This window comes from Microcaecilia unicolor, chromosome 2 (assembly GCF_901765095.1).
Source record: "Microcaecilia unicolor chromosome 2, aMicUni1.1, whole genome shotgun sequence".
In the NCBI taxonomy this organism is placed as follows: Eukaryota; Metazoa; Chordata; class Amphibia; order Gymnophiona; family Siphonopidae; genus Microcaecilia; species Microcaecilia unicolor.
Window position 1 is genome coordinate 367,753,466 of NC_044032.1, and position 18,941 is coordinate 367,772,406.

Below are 18,941 nucleotides of genomic sequence, written 5' to 3' on the forward strand. Positions count from 1 at the left end.
GTATGAACTCACTCTCAAATTTACAGCTAATGCTCAGCGCAGTTCTTGCATTGTGTCAAAGAACCTCTTCCTTCTGGAATTCATAAGATGGAATGTCCATAGGCAATATATCCAGGTGTGCTTGTAAATTCCTTTTTAATCGATCCTATGACACCCAAAATGATGGGAAATATCTGTAACTTACTGCCATATTTTCTTGTCTCTGACTGTATTTCTTAGTACTTGAAGATCTCTCTCTCCATACGATTCAGAGTAATCACTTGGGACGGACACCTTTATGGTCAACGTTCTAGTACCTCTCTTTTACCACAATGTCCAGTTTCCTTGCATCTAGCCTTTTAATTGGTGACATCTTCATTCTCCATAATTTTGTTAAGGTTGTGATCCCAGTGGTTTTTCAGTGCAGCAAATTTGTAATATTTACAAAGTTTCCAGTGAATGAGGTGTGTCACCTTAATGTGTCTTTCTGTATAGAAATTTTCTGCCCTCACAACTTCACAGACAGCTATAAGTAATCGTGACTTTTTTTTTTTTACAGTATCTACAGATGTGTTGTAACAGTTTTTTTCTGTGCTTGCTGTGAAACATTTCAGCTGTAACCCACTGTCTTGGGCTGCAGCTACCAGCCTCTCATTTTAAGATTTCAATTCAGCTTTCCTTCACCATTCATTGGTCTGATTTTGATCAGCGAATGGTTATTGGTGTAACAAGTTGTATTTTCCACTGTGCTTATGCATTTTGCTCTTGTTTTGACTCATTTGTTGATTTAACTCTTTGAAAATTCTGCAAATTAGAATTTCCATGTGTTGTTCTTCATGCTGTCATTCTTAGTACTGAAATGTTGGCGTACAAAAGAATCTCATGTCTGTAATGGTTGAGTCTGCTTCAACCAGCTAAAGAAGCAGCAGAATCCACACCAGCCTGGGCCACGCTAGCATACTAGGACCATATTTTCACACTTAGCCATGGTCCTGGATCTGTATGGTTGATTAACACAGAGAAAATCCTGCCTGCAATGTATGGAGAAGGCATCTTGCACAACACAGGGCACAGGATCTCTCTTTGAGCAGAATTTATACAGAATGGACTAGATTCTATATATGGTGGTGTAAAAATTGTCGCTGAGAAAAAAAAAAAAGATATACCTAGGTGTAGTCTATAAACTATGCCTAAAGTGAGGCACAGTTTATAGAATATACCTAGAACCCATCCACATGACTAAGTTTAGTCGCATGTATTTTGTATTTACGCCAATCAAAATTTGGTGTAAATGCTGGTGACTAAGTTAGGTGCAGAGGGGTTATATTCTATATCAGCGCACATAGATTTTAGAAATGCCCCAAACCTGCCCATTCTATGCCCCCCAATTCTGGTTCTGCGTCTTAGAATGTATGTGCAGAACTTTACAGAATACACTTGGCAAGTTCTGCACATAAATTCTAATTGCCAATTAGTGGAAATTATTAGCACTGATTGGCTTCAGATAATTAAGTAGCATATGCTTTCAGAATACAACCTGATTTGCATGCACAACTCCGGTCGCACTGAATCAAATTGGGGGTGGGGGGGTGGGGGGGGGATATGGCTACTTGACCATCTGTTCGAATGAGTAGGAATGAGGGCAAAAATGGCTCCACCTTGCAACAGATTGATGCTGGATAGGTATTAGGTATCCTGAGGGAGAGAGATGCACCTGCCCTAAGAAGCACTTGGTGAGGTAGCATTTGCTATTAATGTCCCACTGTGAGATTCTCCCTGACAAGCCATAGTAGACTGTGAGCCCTTTGGGCACAGGCAAGTACCTGTACATAACTTGCCTTCAGCTACCACTGGAAAAGCATGAGCTAAATATTATTAAAAAAATGCCAAGGATTTTCTGAAATTATAAGCTCTCTGAAGACAGGAAAATACCTAATGTACCTAATGTTAGCAATTTCTTAAGCTACTAGTTAAAATAAATAGCTCCTTTCTGGGGTATAGAACTGGTTAGAGAGCTGGTGACCCTAGGCTGTATTTTACGCAAACCCTCCTGGGCAGTGTCTTTGCACCCGAGTGCTTGCGCTTTCATGACATTAGAGAGAACTATTCCAGCTTTAAGAGGCTCCTGTTATCATGCTTACTTCCAATTAGTGTTTAGTTACATGAGACCTTTTCTTGGCCCCCAGCTACAAAAGGTGTTCTTTAAAAAAATACATATATATATATATATATACACACACACACAAACCCTTCATAAAAAGAACAAAGGGGCATGTTTACTAAAGTGCAGTAAGTCCAAAGACCATATGGTAAATGCAGGGATGTGCTCAGCATCAACTCTGCATTTAACACCCAGAGCAGATTTACTACATAGGCGACACATTACATGCACTGGCAAATAGCCCTGAGCAGCCACCCCAAAAGCAATCCCCATACCCTGACCTTCCCCGGGTGTCTACCTAGTAGTGTAGTGGTCCGAGATGGGAGTTGTACTCTTCTGCTCCCATTCTGATACCCTCTTGGGTTCAAATTTATACCTATAACCCCTAAAGCTTTGCCAAAATCCAAGTAGACTACGTCTAATACAAGTCCTGTATCCAGTTCACTGGTCATCCAGTCAAAGAAATCAATTACATTCATTTGGCATGATTTTCCTTTGGAAAATAGAAGAGAAACAGACTATCAAGCTCATTTTCAAAGCACTTAGCCTCCCAAAGTTCCATAGAAACCTATGGAACTTAGCCTCCCAAAGTGCTTTGAAAATATGCCTCCATATAAAAAGTCTTTATTGACCACTTTTAGCTCCCAGGTTTAAACAACTGCACCCAACATAGCCATGTTTTGCCAAAACAGCTGCCGCAGGGGTGGTGTAAAAAAGTCCAAGCCTCACCAAACTGGTAAAAACTATCTCTAACCTGGGTTTTCCATATTGGATCTTGTGGACCATTTGCATTGTTCCTTTCTTGGTCATGATTTTCTTTCAGTAAAACCATGTTGCCTCAGTTCTTGCAACCTATTGGATGCTATTACGTTCACTATCCTTTCCTTCAGCATTGTCTCTGCTAGCCTTGCATTAACTATTACTGCTTGCTAATTCACATGGTAACCGCTTACAACAACTTTAATGAAGAGGCCCTTTATCATTTTTGCCTTTATAATTTTGAAATCTAGTGTGTCTCCTAAAAATGGATATTGTAAAAGGTTGTTATTTGTTCTCTTGATTTTGCCAGAACACGGTCATGTTGAGTCTTTAATTGTGATTTTTTAAATCTTGTATGTAATAAAAGTTGTTCCTGTTTAGCTGGGTCTGCTGTCTTTTTTACTATTCATAGTCAGTGTAGTCTAGTGCCTCTGATAGGATTCAGTTCCACTTCCTCATGCAGAGGCTTCACTTGCACAGCCCAGGAACTTCCCCTGTTCTTTCTGTGACTAGAGCTGTTGTCCAGTGTTCCTGCTCATTAGCTCACATAAAGGTTAGGATTGGAGAACTATAGAAGCTTTAAATTTGAAAAATGTTCATATATGTTAGCCATCCTAGCTTCCACACATTATGTAGAATGTAGGGCCTCCCTAAATATTTTGTCACTAGGCATGCACACAGATTGCCAGTGCCTTAATCCAGCCCTGAGATTTGTACAGAAATCTGCCCTTGCTTGTTTTCTGTGCTAAAATTATACCCCAATATGCCATAATCAAGTCTATTAGCCATGGGGTCACTAACAATTAAAGACTTATCTCTTTGAGAAAATTTACTGCAAGGATCAAAACACATGAAGTCCACACACACTAACAGAAATGCATCAACACACTCTCTTCTGAATTCTACTACCCGTATCTTCACCACAATTAATACCCCACCCACTTATAAAATTGCTACACCCTAAGGTTCTCGTGCTATTGTTATATTGCCCTATCTTTTCCCCATTGTAACATTCCACTGCTTATACGCTCTAAATGTTGTTTTGACTTGACTTGTCTTCCCACAACTCCTCATAATGTAACCCATAATTGTACTGTAGCACATTGTATTTCCATCATTCAAAATGTATTGTAAGCCACACTGAACCTGCAAATAGGTGGGAAAATGTGGGATACAAATGCAATAAATAAATAAATAGTGGTAGTCTACCACACAGTAAAACCCGTGCTAGCTGCTTAACACAGCTTAATAAACAGGCTGTAAGATAATATAAACAGAAAAGGAAGGCGGGCATCTCTGTGAAGGAGTTGCTGCTAAAAAGATTGAAAGCTGCTCGATAGTTTATTTGGGTTTGCTATATCGCCATTAACTAACTCGGCAGATCACAGTGGTGTACAATTCTGAAAACAGAAAAGAACTACAAAAATCAACCGGACAGTATTCCGGGATACCAATCATTCAAGCAGCAATCACACTTACAGCAAAAGGCAGGGGAAAGAAGGGGATATTGCAGGAAATGGGTAGGAAACAGTAAAGCCTTAAGCGGAATTAAATGTTTGCTGAAACAGCCAAGATGTAGTGTCCACTCCAATTGTGCAAAACCTTTCTAGACTATTCTGGTCAATGAACTGATATTATTCTCTATATATGGTGTTGTGTGATGTCACCCACATAAAGGATGTTTAATCTGCTTGGCCATGGACAGCTATATAACATAGCTTTTGTTTTGTCACATGGTAAAATATGTTTGTTTGAACATTTTGAGATATGGCTTGGCCTGACAGTATTTTTTATTTTTTGCTCATTGTGAACCAACGGTGGGGTTCTGGCATCATAAGCCATCATGCACAAGTACCTAGGAAATGTTGTCCCATTTAATAGCTCTTCCCACTGCAATGTCATCTGAGACTGGGAGCTATGCACCAGGGCTCCTTCTGGAATCCTGCAGCATGGGCCATCAGGTGCTGTGTTGATTGATGACTATGACTCTTCAACATCTCCTCAAGCTGCCTTGGCAGCATGTAAGCTGATAGAGTTTTTCTACATGGTATACTGTACTTTCTAAGCAGTGCAGCAGAAAACAAAAATGATTTTTCACAATACGTGACATCTATTGGGTATGCATTTTATTTACAAAATGTTGGATTTCTGTTTACAAAGCCTTCGCTCAAACGAATGTCCTAAAGTGTTTAAAAATATGGTATTTCATGACTACCCAACTGCAGAACATGCCACCAGCAAGCACTCCTTCTGAGCAACAAACTGATTACAATACAGTTCTGTCCTGGTCCCCACCCTCCAAAAGCAGAGTGCTGGGGTGTCTGTTCTCTTCAGGTTAGAGTCTGCAGTAACAAGATCTTCTCATTAATGCAGAAGTGATGAAGTACCACCATTAGATTCTCCCCACAGCGTGAGACCTGCCGCTCCATGGCCAGACGGAAATCTTCCTTCACTCCTTTGGTGATACCTCGGGTTACTGTATGATGCCTAAGGTGAACAATGGAGCAAAATGAACATAAAGAACTAACCACAATAACACAAGAAATATTTCACTGGATTATTCAGAAGGTGAAGTTGATTCTCTGAAGCCTGAAACATCAATTTTTTCTAACCCGATCTTCCCTATTCTCTTTGCCTACATACTCATTTGGCATTCAAGTATATCTGAATATTAAAGTTAGCATATTAGTTGCCTTGGACTTAGAGGGGTTTGAAATAATCCTTCCTCTCAAATAAAACAAATAATTATGTCTGTCTAATTTTAGATATGTACCATATAACACCCAGCACTAAAAATTATTAGACTACCATGTCACATACCAATCTTCTAGACCTCAGTGGCAACTTTCACACAGATCACTCAATCCGTGGTTTGCCTGTCTCCTTATTGGTCACTGCTTATTTATCAATGTTGTAACCCCTTCATTGTCAATATCAAATCCTCTTTTTTTTTTAAAGTTTTTTCTTTTAAATTTCATAAATAAGCTCACACTGCTTAACTTAATTTTATAATGGACTCACTACCAACATGGCATGGGCTATGTTTCGCCTTTGGCTGTATCAGGGTGCGGTCCTCCACTTCTGTGGAGGATTTGGGCTGTATTGCTGAGTTCAGGCAAACCGTGGACTGAGTGGTCTGTGTGAAAAAAAGTCGCCATTAAGGTCTACTAGATTGGTATATGGTGTAGTGGTCTAATAATTTTTAGTGGTGGGCGTTTTATATGGCACATATATGAATGACCCCCACTATTGAATTTATTTAAGTTGGACTGGTGTATTTGATTTCAAATTTTAGATACAAATATCTCCATCACTAAACTGGCATTTAAACAAAATAGCTGAATATTTATTGTTTGATATCATTTTAACTATTGATATCTGGGATGCATAAAATTCAGATCCCCTTTCAAAACATATTAGCTAAGGTAAAACATGACATTTTCGTCAAACTATAACTAATTCAATTATGGTAAAAGGACAATTTCTGAAATGCACTCTGTCCTACAGTACAATGTAATCAGAAAATGTCCTTGTTGCACAGGACAGAGGGCAAAAGCAGTTTTTCAAATTGCATTTTTTCGCCACAGTCTTGACTAACTTTATCTAAAATTTTTAAAAACATTTCATTCCTACAAAAATGAGAACCTTACTCATACAAAATATAAAGACCTTAAGTCTTGACCTAGATACTTTGATAGGGAAGTATATTAGAATGTAACCTCAAGGAATTCCATTGCCCAACTCACAGGTCACTCAGCAGCTTATGCACTGGGGTTAAGAAGCCAATCAAATTATGTATAATCGAAATGAACAATTTTGAAAAGAAGACTGTTGATATTCTAATGTAATTTCTAGTCTTGTTTGTTTTACTTAATTTTTGCTACACATTTGAAAGCCTTGATGTGTCAAACTGCAATGTGCTGATGCTTGTTAACAGTTTGTATTTGCAAAGCTCAGCAGTCAGCCAAGCCTAGGGCTTCGATGAACGCATCTGCTGCAGAACCATAATAACTGACATATCAGTGTCTTTTTTTTTTTAAATAAAGCTAATTTCACGATATCCCCGATATTTTAGAAGCATACTTTTCCATTACTACACATTACCAGCAAGGCAAAGTCATTAATTATAACTACTAAGGCTGTCCACAATAAGATTACAAAATTACCAGCCCTTTACAAAAGGTGTGGCCTTAAATTGTCCAAGACTATCTACTTTAGTCAAATGTATTACTTGAGCACATTTGGTACATTAATCAAATCTGAACTGCTTTTTTTCTGAGATATGTTGGGGTAAGCTGCAGGACCTGCAGGTACAGGGCACTATACAACCCAGGGAAGAGCAACTTTAGTCCTTGAAGGCTGAAATCAGATCAGCTATTCAGCACAAGCCATAATAGAACCTAATTTTTATTTACATGAAAGCAACTGAAAAACTTCACATTGACTGTTTGCTGCAACTATTATGAAACCAAACACAGGAGTCAAACATCCCTATGACTTCATGGCACTTATCCAGAAATGAGTCTGCTACCCCCTACCCAAGGTACGGTGGTATTTGGAGTCCAAGATACTAGAGGTGGTGGTAACCTGTCAAATGTTTGCACAACCACTGGATCAAGATTAGTAAAAGCAGTCTTCAATACTGCCTGAACACATTTTCCAGTTAACTCTGTTTTGTTTTGTTTTTTTTACCAGCAGTTTTCCTGTACCATTTTCTGGGTTTGCAACATTTAGGAGAGTATGAAAAATGGGACTTTTCAGAGATCTAAAAATGTTTTTCTCTTCCCTGAGTATCAGAAACAAGCAATAATAAAATGTATGAAACTTAATATAATATTATTTTACAATAGATAAGTTTGGTTAAGACCAAGCCATAAACAAAATAAATTCCTAATGGCATATATTGCAAAGTTGCTTACCTGTAACAACTGTTCTCCACAGACAGTAGAATATATTAGACACATACTTGGTGTGATGTCATGGCAGTGCCAAGATGATGTAGCTTTTCTCAGTCTCAGAAAGTACTGGAAAAGTCCCTGAGCATAAATGCACCATGTATGACTCAACAACTCTGAGTGATGTGGAAAGGATTGTCTGATTTATCCTGCTTTCTATGGAGAATGTGTGTTACAGGTGAGTAACTTTACTTTCTCCACTAAGAAACAGGCTGCATGAACCACAGAAGTGGGTTCTCCCTAGCTGAGGGGCTGCATAAACACATGCCTAACCTAAAAGGGGACTCCTTGCAGAGTCTACGTAGTGAATGTGGACAGCATTGTTTCAAGGCTTGGGCAATCTATGTCATTTTGCTGTTTCTGGGAAAAATTTTTTCAGTGTCCTATGACATTGTCTCTCCTAGATGTATGATGCTCACAATGCTGCGATGTGCAAGTATGTAATGAGGCCCAGTTAGCAACTATGCAGGTAACTTGTAAAGCTTCTCTTACATGGACCATAGACACTGCCCTAGCTCTCATTTAATAGGCCTTCACCTTGGAAAATTAATCCAGCTTGAGGGCAACAAAAATGAATGCAGCCCACTTACAAGTTAAAGATCCTTCTGGCACTGGCAATTCCCAGCCAGTTTGGATCATGGAATACAGTCTCCTTTGACATGTCAGTGACTAGATTAAACTTAAAGAGTAACAAAAGCAAACAAAAAAAAAACACCTCAAGGAAAAGGGAGATTAAAGAGGAAAAAAAAGATAAGAAAGAAAACGAAAAACTAGCCAGGGGTCTGAGAGACCTACAAAGCATGTTCATTCAGTACAATGGATATTTGAGGAACCTCTGTGAGTGTGATATGAAAGGAGGGACACACCTGCTTAGAAGCTGTTCCAGTACTTCTGAGCTCATAGAGCTGCTGGGTAACAACACCCTAATTCATGTGGCTAATTCATCCTGCTTGTTGATGGAGGACATCTTGCATTCATGGTTAGTGTTATAGGAAAACCATGGTAAAATCTAATTCTCAAAAAGTTAATTACAGCTAATTCATTTTGATTTAAGACACTGGTCTCACCTTGGCAATAATCTTGTGACAATTCACGTTAAATTATATTACTTAGACCATCAATAACCTTTAACATTTACAATGATTAGAAACGGAAAGACAAAAACATTGGCAATTTATGGAAAATTAGGAAATGCTGCAATACAATCAGGTGGCTTGCTAAATAATGCAGGAAAAAATAAAAAAAAAATAAAGCATGAATAAAGTACCGAAGAACAAATAGCTGAAAACCATGTGCAATAATAAAATATGTTGACGAACACAGCACACTATGAAGCAGGCTTTGGTTTGTTCTCTTGGTACCTGTCAGCAGGCTGTATGCTGGGCTGTAGCACAGGTATGAACTCCTGTTGCAGTAACCCCATGGGAGGGCTAGAGTTCCTTTAAAAACAGCAAACAGGCAGCATTCAAACACCCTTACTGACTCACCCTCTACTACAAAACAATACTCCAGAAGAAAATACAACAAAGAACTTGAAGGAGACCAGACAGAGTCCCTGCTTGTTTCCCTGGGGGAAGGAACACAGAATTTGGTCCCCAACCCCAGGAACAGCAGGACCAAGGCAGAGGATCTTCAAATGGTGATTATATCTTTCTGGTGCAAAAGTAAAAATCTAAGAAGTAACCTGAATATCAGGCTAACAACCAGACACTTTCAAATTTCACACATTTTTGTGCCCATTACATTTTATGGTGTGTGAAGCAGAACAGTTAGCAAGCCTTTTCTATAAAGAACTGACAGTGTTGCTGTTAACACTGACTGACAAATTTAAATTAATAAATAAAATGCTTGCTAATAGAGAATAAGATTGGAGTTAGTGCCACCGTTAATGTTAAAAGCTCAGGCACACATTTTTACTCTGTATATCAGGGCTTCTCAATTCCGGACCTCGAGGTCCACAGGCAGGCCAGGTTTTTAGGATATCCACAATAGATTTCCATACCAAGCAGGCAGTGCATGCAAATCTCTCATGCATATTCATTGTGGATACCCTGAAAACCTATGAACCTCAAAGTCTAGAAACGAGTAGCCCTGCTGTATGTTGTGTTTACAATCTTGCCTGGCGTTGCTCTTAAGTCCCAAATAAAGAGAGAACAGCAATTCAGTACCTTTAGAAGTGCAATTAAAAATACATACATTTAATTCCTATAAAGTTAGTTCACCAAATGCTATGTCATCAGAATGGCATCAGGAAGGAGAAGCCTCACGGAAATATTATACAATGGTCAGCAGGCCTAAAGAATGACACTAGTGCACCAGTGTTTTGTCCTTATAGGCTAGGAACTGTAATACCAACTCTGTAACCAAGGTTGCCAGGTTGAAAAAAATGTCCCCGCCCAAAACCAGCCCCAAACCCACACAAAGTCAAACCCCGCCTCCAACGTCATCAACCCTGCCTCCAACATCATCAACCCTGCCCCCGTCTTTAACCCCCACCTCTGACATCATTAACCCTGCCTCCGACATTCCTCCGACGTCATTAACCCCGCCCTGACGTAGCCTCTGACGTCTTTAACCCCACCCCCAACGTCATTAACACCACCTCTGCAGGGCTTCTATTGGACCAATAGAAGCTCCAGAAAACCGCCCAAACCCGCACCGCTGTCGTGAAAAAGCAGCCCAATTTCCCGCAGCCTGCAAAATTTCCCCGCAGCCGGTCGCGGAAAACCACCCACCTGGCAACTGTGTCTGTAACATAGGATACTGTGTTAGCTGGGGGAAAGGGCAAGGTGGGGGGTGGGGAGGGGAGGGGCTATGCTCTATCATCAGAAAACTGTTGGTCTTGCTGTTCCACCCTAAGCCTTGGTAACAGATCCTCTAGTTTGGGATTATTAATACTCCTCAGGCCTGCCACTCCATTTATATAAGCTCTGTCTCTGTGCCCATGGTCTTCCAACTTGTTCCTCAGGATTCAGGGCTAGAACTGCTAGTGCCTCCACGACAGGAGTGGATGACATGAGCTGGGAGGGTATTATTAGCAGGAACAGGTCCAGTGGTGCTGGGCTGTTAGGAATGCAGCACAATTCCTCCTTGCAAACTGTGACACAGTAGTGCAACACTATTAATTAACAGAGGGGCCAATGCAAGAAAGCCATATGCTAAAAGCCACGCACAGGTGTGGCTTCTACTGAGAAATAAACTCAAAAATATATTGTTACAATGCAGTAATCAATGAGCATACAAATGGCTGTCATGTTAAAAAGTGTGCGCTCTCAGCAAAAAAAACCTGAACAGTAATCCACAGCTCATTGCAAAAATATCCCACTTCCTGTCAGTGCACGAGAATTGTGGTTGTGGTCAGTTTAGGCAGGTAAGAAAAACAGGGACACCCTTTTTTTTTTTCTTCAGAGAAGTCTCTGCAGAGGAGAGGCTTCCGGGTTAGCGCTTAGTAGCTGTAAGGAGATTGTTGAGCGGCAGCTGACAGGCAGCGTGTGGGAATCGCTGCGAGCCGAGCCTGCGACCGGAATTGCTGTGCAGGAAGGAACACTGCTGCTGGGCGGGCCTGACCGCAAATTGGGTGGGCCCAGGCCCATCCATGACTATACCCCTGATAATGCTTGGCTGCTCTGCACATGCTCGACCGGCTGACTGGCTTCCGAGGGAATAGAAAATGCAAGTAAGCTACAACGAGCAGCTCATTTGCATTCCCTTTCCTTGATGCATGGCCGTTCCCTACCGATTCGCTATGGAATCGATAAGGGAAGGGCTCTTGAGGACCTTAGAGCATCTGCCCCTAGCTGTCCTGTTTCCACAGCTGCTACCACAAGCAAGACAGCTCAGGAAGGGGGCATGAAAAGGTCATGTATGTTATTCAGCTTCCTCAAGAGGAGGTGAGTCTCACCTAAACTATTTTGAGAGCTTGCTGATCTGGAAAGAAGGGGAGGGCACAGCTAGCAAGGTGTGAATGCTAGGGACCCCTAGGGAATGTCTTTCTGTTCTTTTGTGCTCAGTGATGGAGAAGAATTCTGAGTTCTTAAGTGGGATTTGAGGTAGAAGCTGTAAGTAGATGTCCATACACAGGGACTGGGTGTACCTGAGAAACAGGGCTGCCTTTGCTAGTTCTAACATTGGCAAATAGGAGTTCCAAGTGATTTACAAGTTATGAAGAAGCTGGCACCATAAGGAGGAGGAAAAGCTGAACTGGATCCTATATTGGCAAGGGATGTGAATCTGGGCTAGTTGCATGTAAAAGGTTGCTAACAGCACACAGCACCTCAGCCAGGTCTTCCTGGTGGCTTGATGAGTGTCCTCCTGCTTTGCTCTCAAAGGCTGACATCCTTTCTCTCACCTGTATTTTTCAATTACTAACTGGTAAAACCAACCCACATAGAACAGCTGAGCATGAAAGAAAATACATAACTCTAAGTTACAAATATCTTTTTTTGCTCCTTTTCCAAATAATGTGCAAGGTAGCCTAAACACTGTTAGAATTCAGATATTGTAAGTCTCCACTCCAAAAAGCTTACAATCATAGGAGAAGAAAGTGACTCGCCAAGATCACAAGGGCTGCCAATTGTGGAAGTGGCACACTTCCTATTTTCTAAATGGAACAAAAACAGCACACACATGCAAGTATGACTTTTCCCTTAGTTTTATTTTTAAGACTCAAGTTTTGTAACGTTTATTTTAAAGGTTACGGAACATCATAAGACACTGAAAAATAAATGCTGGCAAAGACTTGCTGTAAGACTATTTCTATGGTAGCACCCCGACACGGCCACATGCTTGAAAATCCCATCCTGTACCATTCTTACATAATATGTGAGATCAATTATGTGACTCAACAGCCCAGCCAAATTTAGAGGCTATGTAGCTCTAGGTAATTTTTAATATGATCATGAAATAATTGCAGGCACACCCTTGGAAGAGAGGATGCTGAAGCAGCAACTCATATGACACATGCTCTCTGGTGTTATGCAAGGCTAACCATAAGCAGGTGATTCTTGAGACCCAGATATGGATACAAATGTAAATACAGTATAAATGTGCTTGTTTCTAGCATGAGCTTTGGAGACAGTAAACTGGTCCGCAGATTGCAAGTGTTTGTAAAGTACAAACAAATCCTTCAGCTAATATTTGTTTCTAATTCAATTAGAAGACTTTTCAAAATATTTAAGAACTGGTAATTGGTTTTATCTTAACCTTCAACTTATAAAGTAGGGGACAGACCAAATCAGAGAAAAAAATTATCAAAGAAAAGGCTACCTAGCCATTGCATGTATATGTAAATCTCAAAAACAATCCACTAGCCCAATGTTTCCTAAACTGTGCAACGCGGCAAACTCACAGGGGTGCCATAGAGGGAGATGCATAGTAAGCGCATGCTAATTGGTCTCCTGCTCCTGTGTGCCGGGTCATCACATATTAACGCATGTGGAGGGGCATAATTGAACGCGAACGCCCATGTCCATGGGCGTCTATGTCCGAGAACGGGTACATGAAGGGGCGGGACAGACCGTATTTTTGAAAAAAATGGCCGCCCATCTTTTTTTTCGATAACACGGTTTGTGCCCGGCAAATGCATCAGATATATGCGGATTTGAGCTGGGCGGTTTCGTTTTTCAGCGATAATGGAAACCGAAGACGCCCAACTCAAAAACGAACAAATCCAAGGCATTGGGTTGTGGGAGGGGCCAGGATTCCTAGTGCACTGGTCCCCCTCACTTGCCAGGACATCAACCGGGCACCCTAGGGGGCACTTGTAACAATTAAAAAAAAAAGTCAAATACCTCCCAAGTCCATAGCTCCCTTCCCTTGGGTGCTGAACCCCCCGAATCCCCCTCAAAACCCACTGCCCACAACTCTACACCATTACCATAGCACTTATGGCTGAAGGGGGGCACCTAGATGTGGGTACGGAGGGTTTTGGAGGGCTCAACATTAGCCACCACAAGTGTAACAGGTGGGGGGGGGGGGAGGATGGGCCTGGGTCCACCTGCCTGAAGTCCACTGCACCCACTAACAACTGCTCCAGGGACCTGCATACTGCTGTGATGGAGCTGGGTATGGCATTTGAGGCTGGCATAAAGGCTGGAAAAAAAGTTGTTAAAGTTGTTTTTTTTTTTGGTGGGAGGGGGTTACTGACCACTGGGGGAGTTAGGGGTGGTCATCCCCGATTCCCTCCGCTGGTCATCTGGTCATTTAGGGCACTTTTTTGGGACTTGTTCGTGAAAAAAAGGGTCCAAAAAAAGTGACCTAAAATCGCGCTAAAAACGGCCATTTTTTTCGATTATCGGCCAAAGGCGCCCATCTCTGCTCAGCCGATAAACATGCCCCAATCCCGCTTTCACCACGCCTCCGACACGCCCCCATCAACTTTGTTCACTCCCGCGACAGAGTGCAGTTGCAGGCGCCTAAAATTGGCTTTCGATTATACCGAGATGGGCGCCCATCTCCTGATTTGGTTCGAAATCTGGGCGCCCATCACTTTCGAAAATAAGGCTGTAACTGTGCTCTGCCTTTGGCCAGGCCACCAGTCGGGTCCTACTTCCATAGGAACTAAGAAGAGTTAACGCATTAATACGCGATAACTTGGGTCCCTACACACAGGTGCAGGAGACAGACCGAGGGAGCACAGCAGAGGCAGTAAGATACTGGCACCGGGCCACAGCAGCAGCCGAACAAGCCAGCACCAGAAAACAGTACAAGGCAGCTCTTTCTATGCACAGGGGATCCCCCCATGAAAACTTTTTTTTGTTATGAGTGACGTAGTGGTTAGGGTGGTGGACTTTGGTCCTGGGGAACTGAGGAACTGAGTTCGATTCCCACTTCAGGCACAGGCAGCTCCTTGTGACTCTGGGCAAGTCACTTAACCCTCCTTTGACCCATGTAAGCCACATTGAGCCTGCCATGAGTGGGAAAACGCAGGGTACAAATGTAACAAAAACAAAAAAATAAAAATAAATAATGTGCAGTCAGTGTCTTTGAATCTTTGTTCCCCCCTCCCCCATGTCTGTGTGTGTGGACAGTTGATTGTAGAGGAGCAGAGTGGGAGAAGGCTCCAGCTTTGTAAAAGGGTGAAGGAGCGGCCCATGTGCAGACGGAATAAATATTGTCCCAGGACCCAGACAAGCTGTGTAGAAGGCGACTATTAAGTCATGCAGAAAAAAAAGCCACATTGCTACTTATAAATTGTGATAGAATTTGGTCCTAGTTAATAAGCAGAACTCTAGGTATTTCTTTTGACTTAAGGGCACCGTGAAAAAATTACCGACATGCTAAGGGCGCCTTGAACCAAGAAAGTTTGGGAACCACTGCACTAGCCTAACGATGCACTACCCTGAATAACATCTTTCCCCTGCACTTGTCAATGAAGGCAGCCGGGGGGGGGGGGGGGGATTCCCCGAGCCTGGCCTCCGGGGTGGGGGGGGGTCTGGCGCCAGGGATTCTCTCTCTCCTGCTCCTGACAGGACCTGTGTGATCGCATCCCGACAGGAGCAGGAGAGAGAAAAGTCCGGCAACAGCCCCCCCCCCCCCTGGAGACTGGGGAGGAACAGACACAGCAGGATTTTCGGCCAGGGCCTCTGGTTTGGCTGGCGGAGGTCCTCCCCAGGCCCTGCCAGCAGAAAAGGTCTTCCTCCAGTGCTGCTCTTCACTCTGCTGCATCGCCTGCCAAGTGGCTGCTTTTCCCCTCACGCCACGCATGCTCGGTTTTGAAAACGAGCATGCGCAACGGCAGCGATGGAGGAAGACTTCTTCTGCTGGCAGGGCCTTGGGATCCCCGCAAGCTAAGGTATGTGGAGTTGTGGTAGCGGGGCGGCAGAGGCGGTGATCCTTGCGGGGTGGGGGTGGGAGGCGCAGAGTCAACGATCCTAGGAGGGGGCTGAATCCTTCCCCGAGCCTGGCTCAGTCTCTCAGTGGCCCTGTGTAACTGCAGAAGTTCTTCCAGATGTATTACATCCAAAAATACATAATCATGTTCTTGAAATCATACACTTCCTTGCAAATTAAAATGTCTTAAAAAAAAAAAATAAAAACTCACATCCAGGACCAAATTCTTTGGGCAATGTTGCAATTCCTTCTTGATTTTCTGCATTTTTACCGAGATGTCAGGAAAGACACAAATCCTATTACCATGAAATAGCTTGGATCTTGCTAGGAAAAATAATTTCAGCCCTCTACCAGAGGCCAAGAGAAAAGAAGTCGCCAATGTGGCTCTATTGCTGGTCTCCTCAACAGAGGTTTCCAATTGCTCAGTCAAATCCAAAGTAGTATGATCAATTCAATTTCTCCTTTTTCCGATATCAACCAGCGTTCCTAACATAGGCTTTGACTATTGTTGGGAGTGAAAAAGGATCAAGACAATCTGGATTCTTTTTTATTTTGTGGCATTTGATTGGAGGAAATAAACAATGGAAAGGCAGGCTTAACATCCTAAAAATAACACAAATGGCACTCGGAGTAAATGCAAAGTTAGGCAGTGCTTCAATCAGTATGTTCAAACAACTGAATAAAATCTTAGTTTTGATCCTACTTTTGAGACTAAAGAGTACTTAATTATACATTAATATTTTTTATTAGCAAATACCTAATGGTATTGAAGTGAAGACACCACATTTGCAGAGGTTATTTGCTATATTCACTCCACATCCAAAATCAGGTATGGTGCACCCCTTTACATACCCTTCATTCATCAACTGAGGTGCCAGTGAATCCCCATGAATTAAGGAAAATAAAAACAAAACACAGGTGGTTAAGCAGATGTAAACAGAAAGCTTATGCTTTCCTCAACAGCCACATATGCATGCTAGTCAAGGAGACTCCAGAGTAGTAAGTACAGAGAAATGGTAATAACTACAGGGGTCCAATGTTCTTCTACACCTGCTGCTAAGCCCAGGTTTGCTTTGTATTCCCATCACCATGGGCAGAAAATACGCCACTGTTGCAGGTCTGCTCAGCTCTCCTGTCCCAATGACTACTGTGGGCCACCAGCTCAGGCTAAAAGGTTGCAAGTTTTTCCAGGGTTACTCCTTCTCAAGCACTTTCCACCACTAGTCTGGGCCAAAAATATCATTTTTGCACTACAGAGATGGGGGAGATGGCACAAAGTACCCCCCTGTTCTCATCATTCTACTTATGATTCTGATCAGGCAGCAGCAGTGGCTGAGTTTCAAATGGGGGATCAACAGAGCAGGGGAAATCAACAGGGAGGATGGCTATGGAGGGAATGGTGGGTAGTCTACAAGAGAAGGATCAGCAGAAAGGGGACTGAGAGGTTTACTTGCTAAACGGTTCTAGGTCAGTACCCACCTGGACAGTTCCCACTCATCAATTCCAATCTGGAAAATTGCCATCTAGGACAATTACCACGTAAAAAATTCCCACCTCTCCAGGGAGGACAATTCTCACCTTTAACAATCATGAAGCATCGAAGTCTGAAATGTTATTTCCTTCCCTTTTCCCTTCCAGATCATTTGGGGGGGACGACACAATGCTCCTCCGTTCCCCCCCCCCAAACATTATCTTTAACACAACACACCAAAAAAATTAAAATAAACCACAATCCAAATTAATGAACAGCCAAAAAATTATCTATCTATATATCTATATCAAAACTTAACAAAATATTACTGACAAATCCACACCACTCAACAACACTTCTCATTAAAAAAACAAAACCCACAAATGCATAAGAAAAAACCCCCAACAGAACACCAACACAAGAAAAACTACATGCCAGTAAGAAATAGACAGGTGGGAACAGTCCTAGGAGGGAATTGTCCACCTTGGGGGAAAAGTCCTAGGAGGGAACTGTCCAGGCAGGAAATGGTGGGTGGAAACTGTCTGGGTGGCAACTAGCCTCCTACAGGCTAAACACAGATGACTTAGGGGGGGAGGGGATTGACTGGAAATGGCTCACTGGGGAGTGGGTGATGTTTCTATAGGGGAAATAGGCTGAGGAGGGAGGACAGAAGAGCAAGAGGTTAAAAGAAGGGGTTTCCACAGGAGAATGGAAGAGAAAGGGCACAGTCTGAGATGAAGGATTAACCAGAGGGATTAGGGAATTAATCTTGGGGTGGTGGTGGGGGAATAGTCTATAGATAGCAAAAGGCACTATGGAGTGAGTATGTTGTTGGTGTGGAGAAAGAGAGGGGATGAGGCAGGCAACAGCAGAAAGGATCAGATGTGGGGGATGTGCAAGCAGAGCTCAACTTCCAACTAGAGGCTAACCAAATTTTGGTTTCAGCAGCAAAACAGGCACGAAATCCAGGTTCAGGTTTCAGGCCCAAAAGTCCTCTCCCCCGCCCCCCCCCCCCCCCCAACTGCACGCAACTTCCCTCCTCCCTTGCTGCTGCTGCTACATCACCACACAGGTGGGTGTCAGAGTGAACTTCATAACTCCTTCTCCGAATAGCAATGTGGTTCTACATCTGACTCCCATGAGTAGTCCAAGTCCCACTCTCCAGATGAGTCTGTGCCTACTCCGACTCAGTGGAACTATGTCCATGCCCCGGAGGGCACCGAGGTACAGCCCTACTTCTCAGATGTCAGGGAACTTCCTCCACTGAAGTAGAGAGCGATACCACATGGGTTGACATCCACACTCATTGAGGCATCAGTGTTGAAGACCGTTCTACAGGCAAATTAGGGGGCCTCATGAAGGAGTTGAGGCTGATCAGCAGCTGGCACAAGCGCCCTCAATATCTGAGCGATGTGCAGCTGGAACATCTGTGACAGCTTCTTCCTGAGCATGGCGTGGTACCGCTCATTGAGGATAGGTATTGGCAAAGACTGGGCTGAGCTAGTTCAGGAACAGCCTGAGAAACAGCCTGTATTGAACTGAAGTGGTGCACCAGCACCTCCACCAAAGAGGGGGAGCTATATTCTCGGTGCCAGCGCTTCTCAGGAACTGGTGATACTGATGCCCCGGAGCTCCTGCCACCATGCTTCGAAGGGGACAAATGCTTGTGCTTCTTTAGCTTCCCTTGACACTCAGCATCGGGGTTCTTCAGCACCCATGAGGACGACGTCAAACCCATATGGGTCCTCAATGTTGGGTCTGATGCTGACTGGTCATGGGGCCTACT

At 42.9% G+C, this 18,941-nt stretch overlaps 1 protein-coding gene across 2 annotated transcripts in view; it reads right to left on the reverse strand.

Moving 5' to 3' along the window:
- Positions 1-5,195: 5,195 nt before the first annotated feature.
- Positions 5,196-18,941, reverse strand: part of INTS10 (integrator complex subunit 10) — a 328,250-nt gene continuing 314,504 nt past the window's right edge. The window contains exons 17-18 of one of the 2 annotated variants that reach the window (XM_030194553.1): positions 9,216-9,293; positions 5,196-5,386 (exon numbers count right to left, since the gene is read on the reverse strand). In XM_030194553.1, coding sequence (XP_030050413.1) covers positions 5,230-5,386; positions 9,216-9,293 — 235 coding nt within the window. In that variant the 3' untranslated portion in view covers positions 5,196-5,229. The remainder of the gene's footprint in view (positions 5,387-9,215; positions 9,294-18,941) is intronic. The other variant, XM_030194554.1, reaches the window with a different exon arrangement.